Source organism: Vigna unguiculata, chromosome 7, assembly GCF_004118075.2.
Source record: "Vigna unguiculata cultivar IT97K-499-35 chromosome 7, ASM411807v1, whole genome shotgun sequence".
Classification (NCBI taxonomy): Eukaryota; Viridiplantae; Streptophyta; class Magnoliopsida; order Fabales; family Fabaceae; genus Vigna; species Vigna unguiculata.
Genome location: NC_040285.1, coordinates 1226376 through 1235120, shown reverse-complemented (window position 1 = coordinate 1235120; position 8745 = coordinate 1226376). Strand labels below are relative to the sequence as shown.

The window sequence follows — 8745 nt, the reverse complement described above, 5'->3', positions numbered from 1 at the left end:
AAAGGAAAATAATTTTTTTTATTTTTACTTTCATTTTAAAAAAATTATATTATAATAATTAAATTTTATTTTCTCCTTCGACTTGAATTATCGTATACCATTGAACGTTATGGTTTTGTTTTGCGTAATTAGTGGGACACAGTGTCACAGCTTCCATTTTCACACAATGTTCTAATGAAATCACGAAACTACCAATAAAGCATTAATAATTTTGGTGGATTGGCCTCAACAACCAAAAGCAGCCTCCACCATTCAAATACCATATCCCAACTCTACAACATAGCACGATCTTATCACTATCTTAGAACACAACACTTCACCAAACGCGCCCACACGGAACCTCACACACACACACCATCTACAAATTAATATCTTATTCATCTCTTTTCTTTTCACACCACACTACAAATTCACACACACTCTCCCTTCAAACCAAAACCAAGACCAACAACAACAAAAGACGATGTCGGTGAAGGAGTGCGACCACCACAAGGGAAAGAAGAGGAAGATTTTCCGGCGAGTGTTCTGGGGCATAGTGGTCTTCCTCTTCCTTGTATTGGTCGCTATTCTTCTCATATGGGCAATCCTAAGACCAACCAAACCCACCTTCACTCTCCAAGACGTCACCGTTTACGCCTTCAACGCCACCGTCGCCAACTTTCTCACATCCAATTTCCAAATCACGCTCATCTCGCGCAACCCTAACGACCACATCGGAGTCTACTACGACCGCCTCGAAACCTACGTCACTTACCGGAGCCAGCAGGTGACCTTCCGCACCTCCATCCCCCCCACCTATCAGGGCCACAAAGAGGTCAACGTTTGGTCTCCGTTTGTCTACGGCACCAACATCCCCGTCGCGCCCTTCAACTTCCTCGGCCTCAGCCAGGACCAGGCGGCGGGTAACGTCCTCGTCACCGTCAAAGCTAACGGCAGGGTCCGCTGGAAGGTCGGCACCTTCATCTCCGGCCGCTACCACCTCTACGTCCGCTGCCCCGCCTTCATCTCCTTCGGCCCACGCAGCAACGGCGTCGCCGTCGGCGAAAACGCCATGAAGTTCCAGATCCTCCAACGGTGCTCCGTCAGCGTTTAAACTCACTCACTCACACACACCACAAAAATTTACCAACTCATTCTCTGACACACTCTTTCAAACACACTTTTTCATCGGAAAAAAAAAAAAACTTACGTACAGTATTATGAATACCATTGATGTTGTTCTTCGATTGTGTTCGGAGTTTCGCTTTTTACAATGCATTTAGATCGGAAAACAACATCAACAATACTGTAAACAAGTTTTACGCTTTTATTACCCAAAAAATAAAAAAACTAAATTTAGTGATGTACATTATTTTACATCAATAATTTAGTGACGAGCTTTTTAAAAAATATAAGCACAATGTTCCGTCACTAGTTTTAAATTTTTTTGAAAATATCACAATTTTAAATCTCTTAACATGTTGAAGATGTTACCGGTATATATTTCAATCAATGAAAGAATAATGAAAAGTGTGTTAAAAGAATTAATGTATGAGAATTACGTTGGTAATATTCTGTACTTTTATACGTATGTATGTATTCTTCCACTGTTGTTACTGTACGTAAAGTCGTGTATGAATCGGTCACTAGATGTTTTTGTTTTCTACGTTTTGCTATGTGAAACAGACCAAAGAGTCGGATATAGCAAAACCAGAAGATGCAACAAGGAGATTAAATGTAATGTTGAGGTACGATGGCAATAAAATTTGTTGTTTCAATTTGGATAAGAAATGAGAGTGATGAAGCATGGATTCTGAGTCATTATCTTCTCTGTAATATTTTATTGTTTTATGCGTATGTGTGTGCATATTCAGAAGCCATATTCCATCTCGCTTTCTTTATCTGCAGGAATTGGACCACTTTATATTATTTGAGTGTCACTTTTATCTTTTTTTTTTTGCGGTTAGTGATTGAATATTCATGTGGGTTGAGATATGTACATGCACCAAGTTTCAGGTTCCTTTTGGTGTATAGTGTTATTTAGGATAGAAAAAGGTTTGGTGTGTGATATATGGAAAAAGGTGGTGGCATAGTAAGGGAAAATGAAAGTGCAAAAGTTAATGAGAAATTTAGTCTAATGAGTCGGAAGTCTCACATCTATTAGAGATAAGGTCAATTCACAATATATAAATGGGTGCAATCCTCACGTTACAAGTCGGTTTTATGAGGTTAAGTGAAGCTTAAAAGTCACTTCTAACATGATATTAGAACTTATAAGTAAGTGCAATCATCACCTTACATGTCGGTTTTGTGAAGTTGAGTTAGACTTAAAACTCACTTCTCCATGATGATAAGCGATTTAAGGGTAAAGGTGAATTATTGAGGTGGTTGTGGGTGCCTAACTTTTGTAGGAATATTATTGTGATGTGTAAATTGATCCACACACGGCATGGTGGTGGTGGTGGTCCTTTTCACACACCATCACCTACTTTGGCTACTAATAATTTCAAGAAGGAAAGTTTTTCTTCCATTAGATGTGTAAATGAGATGTCATTATCTTCCTTCATAGTCGTTAATTAAATCAAAGTTAAGATGACACCACTCAAGGACTTTTTTACTTGTCGACGGATTGAATTTTTTATGATTTTACAAAAATAAAGTATCATAATAAAAAAAAAAAGGGTTGTACATAAAATGTTTACTATATTATTAACTTATAATAATAATTTTTCAATATAACAATTTTTTGAATATTTTTCAATAATTAGTTTTAGATAATAAATATAATGTGCGAATTGTTTATTCACTAGCAAAGGTTTATATTATTGTCTTTTGCCAAAGGTAATGGACCTCCAAATTCATTAAAAATGATTTGTGATAAGGAATTTTAGGAAGTGGTTTAATATCTTGTGACAAAACACATTATTGCGGAAGAAGATTTAAAGTAAACTAAAATTTTAAATTTTTTTAGAATAGTTACATTGTTTAATGTTAAATAGGTTTTAATTCTATTTAAGAATTAACAATTCAAAAGTAACTTTTTCTTTTTATATTTACACCACTAAAAATAACTCACATTACTTGTCAATTTTGTTTTGATTTATTTTTAAAAATACTTATAAATTTTGTTATGAAAAAAGAAATTGTAGGAAATTGTTGTCAATATTTTTACAAAATATTTTGTATTAAACACTTTTCACAATAAATTTTGTAAGAAATACTTACAAATTTTATAATTTTGTGAAAAATAATTACTCACGAAGGAATTATCTGTCAATATCTTAAAAAAAAATTTAACAAATTTTGTAAGAAAAATTTCGTGTAATACGATAATTTTTAGTAATATTAACGTTGTTTATTTAATTAAAATTGATATATTATTGACATAACTATTTTTTAATTAATATTAATAAAAATAGGAGTTATTTGGTTTTTCATTTAAATATTGTCATAGCACTTGGGAGACCAATTAAATTGGAGTGGGTTAAAAAACATTGGTATAATGGGTTAAGAGTAAGTTAAAAAAAATGGGGTCAAAACATATCATTCTGTTACTTGAAATCATAACATCTAATTAAATGACAAACAACAAAATTCATTCGTGGTTCGCATTCTCCCAAATAATTTCTTGTGAGTTTCATTTAACATCATCTATATCAAATAATACTTTATATCTCTTTTAGTCGAACAACAAAATTTTATTTCCGTTATTTAAATTTTCTAAAAATCCATTTAATTAGTAGAATATAATTTATTAACAAAAACTAAATTGAGTAAAAGAATAGTTATTTATTAAATAAACAAAATCTAAAAATTTTATGTGCTAACAACAACAAATTATATACATTATTTATCAAAAAAACATATAAAACACTAATGGGGTGAGAGAGGCTCGAACTCTCGACCTCAGGATTACTCAGAAAGCTATGAGACCTACGCGCTAGCCAACTGCGCCACCACCCCTTTGACATTTGATATCATACTAACTTATTAAATAAATAATTACATCCTAAAATGTACCCATTTTTTATAATTTTCCGAAAATTTACATTCTTTGAGGAATTTTTTTCGTAAATTAGGTTTTCTTCCTAAGTAAAAGGCATAGCGCAATAAAACACGTATTTAATAAACTAGTAGGGAGAGAGAAATTAGGTATTAGTATTACTTTCACAAATAATACGCGAAACATATAATTAATTAATGCACTGTTTAACGTAGAATGGAGGAAAAATGTTATTTTTAGAAATTATACATAACTTAAAAATAAATTTTATTCATGGTATAGCATAATACCAACTTAAGTCATGTTATCCTAGCGAGTTACTTGATTTAGATCCTAATAATAAGTCCAAACTTGCATTATTTTAAAAGTTTGGTACCATCTAAGTAGTTTGGTAAGTAAATTAAATTGTGCAAATCAAAAAACCTAACCGAAGAGTAAACTCTGAAAATTTTCCAATTTAGGTTTAACATGATAATATTTAAATATGAATACATATGTAATTGTTAAAGTACAGGGTTGTTTAATTAGTGCTAGAGATTACCTATTCCTAACACTAAAGTGTAATTCTTAACCTAATCTATATCTTAGGGTTGTTTAACCAAATTTAACACCTTCAAACTTTGATTTTTATAACTTGTCTTGAAAAAGAAAATGTTATTACAAACAAATTATTAATGAAGAGGTTAATATTCACCGACAGACCAACCAGTTCAATAAGACAAGAATGTTAAAGATTAAAGGAACTTTGTTTTTATTTGTCTAAATCAAAATCACTAACGTGTCATGTGAATAGGACTCAATTCAACTATCACACACATAGAACCTAATTACTAATCATAATCTATCAATCTCGAAACCATTTGCGTAAAGTCTCCATCTTTTTAATCTTCAAACCTAATATTTATATCAATGCACTATGAATCGGATGGTGTTTTAATAGATGGTATTCAAATTATGAATTAGACTATTTGAGTACAAATATTTTTAAAATGGTATATTTATTATTTATTCATTTATATACATATAAATCTTAAATTGTAGTTATTATGAATCAGATGAAGTAATAATTTATACATCTCCATCTCAAGAAAACTACAGTTAAAGGTTCTCTCACATATATAAGAACAACAAATGTATTATTTTTGTAAAAAAAAAATGAACAAATTATCTTTCTTTTAATAAATATAACATAATTAATTTAAGGATAAATTAGGAAAAAATAACGCTTTATTAAAAAAGTGACAACAACACTCAAATTAACAATTGGGCTACTTTGTATTTAAAATTATGGTAAAAGTTCATATTGTATATTTAGTTTCTTCTAATTTATATATACACTAATATTATGATTTTTATATTATTGATTTTTTTTTCTATTCAATTTCTTAGTAAACTTGCCTCTTGAAGTCCAGTGTTGACTTCAATCAAAACTGTTGATAAATATAAATTTAGTTGATATTGTAGTTTTTCTTTTCTTTTCTAGAAAATGAACTAAAATTTTTGAGAAGTTAAAACTTAATAACTTTCTATTAATTACATTTTCTTTCTATTAATTACATTTTCTCTACCTTTTATTTTTACTTTGCCTTTAATTTTAAAGAAAATATATTTACGAATGATTTTAAAATATTTGATTTATCTTTTTATATAAAGATTCTACAAATGCACTATTGCACTGTGTTACTATGTTAGTAATACTTGATTATTTATTCATAAATAAAAACAATATAATAAGTTGATATTCTTTTTGTTTGTGGTATATATAGTTAATTTTTTCGCTTTCTTTAAATATAATGGACTTAATTTCAATCATGTTTTATTATTCTTTTATGTTAAGAATCTCATGTATTTTTTATGGAGTTAGATTTTAAACAACTTAATTACTACTTTTGACTCTTTTGATTTGTACATTGATTTAGTATTTCGAACTATAGGTGTTACGTACTATGGTTCTATCATTTTATTATGATTAAATATATTTATATTGAAAAGATACTATGGGCATATATTTAGAAATAATAATTATGGATGTAAAATTCATTTATAAATTTATTTTCCAAGTTTGTTATTCTGAAAAGATACTAAAGTTGTTCTATTTTTTTTTTTAAGTTTATCATCTACAATTAAATATTTTCATTTAAATGTTTGTTCTTTAAAAATATCACATCATCTAAAAGTATAATTAAGTTATACCTTACAAGCTTTAAATAATTCAAAATTGATATTCTATAGTTAACAAACAAGGAAAATATTAAAATATGAATTAATAAAATTCATATCAAAATATTATTTTTTTTATCTTAATATTTATTGTTCAAAAAACCATTTCGATACACACCAATCAATAAACTCACATTGATAACAATATATGCATATATTTATATGTAAAATTTTTTACTTCAATTTCATATTATTTTGACTTTTTTAATAGCAATTACATTTCATATTATATTTGCATTTTATTTTAAGCTGATTATTCATGTGTGCATGCTATTTTTTATTTAGAATATTTTAGTGTAACTTCATTATTTTTTATTTCATATCTAAATACCTTTTAATATATATCTGTCTTTTGATTTTTAAGCTTTATATATTTGCATGTGCTTTTATGAAAAAATTTAAAATCAATTTCATTTGTTTTTTTTTTATGAATCATATTTCATACTATGTCTACCTTTTATTTTTATTTTGTATCTATACTTTACTTTTATTTTAAGGGATCACATTTAAATTATTTCCAAATTTACTTTTTTTCATTATTAATTTTTCTTTTTATTTTATTTTTATATATTATAGTATGAAATAGTGAATGTAATTGTTATTATTCTTATTAGTATTACTATTAATATAATCTATTCGTGCTAGTTATACTTTTTATAATCTATTACTTTAACATAAAAACTTAAAATTAAAATAATATAATTTATTTCTAATTAATTTTTTATTAAAAATATCTGAAATTAATTATTTAATTATTTTTATATAATCAAACTTTATAATTATATATTATATTTTAAACTATGTATAATTATAATATTTAATATAATTATATAAATAAATTATTAGTTTAAATATAATAATAATTATATTAATTTTTAATACAAATAAAAAAAAAATTACTGTACACACACACTGCTTAGACAGTTAAAAGTGTATTAGTTGTGAGAGAAACTGTATTGAAGATGTCAAGATTGACGTTGTTATGATGTGGTGGACTTTGAGCAAAGTCAAACCTCCTTATATGAATAAAGTGTGATAGAAATGGGCTGGGTAGTTCCAAAGCCGCGTAATTAAATTATCTTGCAAGTACTCTGGGCCTTGGGCCTCACTGCTACACACTTCCTTCAAATCATAGAAGTGTACATGAAAATGATATTTTTTTCTACTAAAATCTTGAGTAAGTTCTTTGAAAAGAAATTTTCCATTTCGAAATTCATTTTCAGAATTTAAGAAAATGGCTCACCCAAAATATAATATAACTGGTATCTTGACCTGTGGACGCACTAGTTCTCTAATAGGAATTTATTGTACGTTATTAAAATTAATTCTAATTATATAAAGAAATGATAAAATTTATGTGATATAATTAAATTAGAATAATAATAATAATAAATTATGATATAAATTGTTTTTAAATATTTTATCCAAAATCATTTAATATAATATAATCTGTTTAATTTATAAATTTATACATATCATCAAGTAAAGAGATTTTAATGCATTATTAAAGCTCGACAGTTTCATTCATAAAGAAAAAGAATTAATTCAAATCATAAATCCTTGTATTGTATCTCTTGTTACGAGGTGATTATTCTTCGTTATTCTCTACATGCTTGATGCAACATACACTTCACACTGACTTTATAAAAATGAGATTTTAGTATTCAATTATTTTTTATTTTATAAATTAATATTTAAATCGATCATTATATTGATTAATATTTTTTATATGATTAAAATTGGATATTAATGGAGAATTTTCTTGTAACAAAATATATAGGTAAACTTTGTTAATGAGTATTGATTTGAATTCAATGTAATTTTGAAATGTTATGTAATATAAATATAAATACATCATTTGTAGTCATCCAACTTACGATATTTAAAAACTATAACATATTTATTATATCAATTTGAGTTAACAAATATATAATTACAATTTAAAATTAGTATTTCATTTTATAAAATTAAACAATAGTATTTGATTGTTTTTATAATAAAAATGTATTTTGCAAGGACAAAGTTTTCCTCATTAATTTCTCAATTCAGCCAATCGTTAATTTAAAAAGGATTTCGGTTTACGTGATGCACAATAATTACAAATTTAAGATTAAATTTGAAAATAAAAATTACATCATGTAATAAATCCATAGTACAGGTTTTAAGAAAAATAGCATAAAAACAATATTTGTTAGAATTATGTTTCTTTTTCTATATAATATATAATTGAAATTATATTATCAAAACCAAGAACTTTACTAAGTAAAGACTGTAAGTTACCATTATCATTTTCAATGTAATCAATTTGTGAGATCTCCACAGAAATATCTCCAGGCACAACAATTTGCAGCATTATACACACACTTTTTCCTAAGAAAGTAATTATTTTTATAGATTGAAAATTGAAAATTTTAGAATTTTACAAATATTAGGGAAACTTAATTTTCTTTTTCTTGAAGATAAGAATTTCAAAATTTATTTTTCTGTAGTTCATGTTTCTTTTATTTTGTATTATTTTCTCAACTATATTTTAGTTTGTACAT

At 26.8% G+C, this 8745-nt stretch overlaps 1 protein-coding gene across 1 annotated transcript; it reads left to right on the top strand.

Annotated features, from left to right (window-relative positions):
- The first annotated feature begins 270 nt into the window (after positions 1 to 270).
- LOC114191740 (NDR1/HIN1-like protein 1) lies at positions 271 to 1800 on the top strand. Its single transcript, XM_028081108.1, has one exon. It carries the CDS (start codon positions 464 to 466, stop codon positions 1091 to 1093), a length of 630 nt encoding a protein of 209 aa, XP_027936909.1. The 5' UTR covers positions 271 to 463; the 3' UTR covers positions 1094 to 1800.
- Positions 1801 to 8745: the final 6945 nt, after the last annotated feature.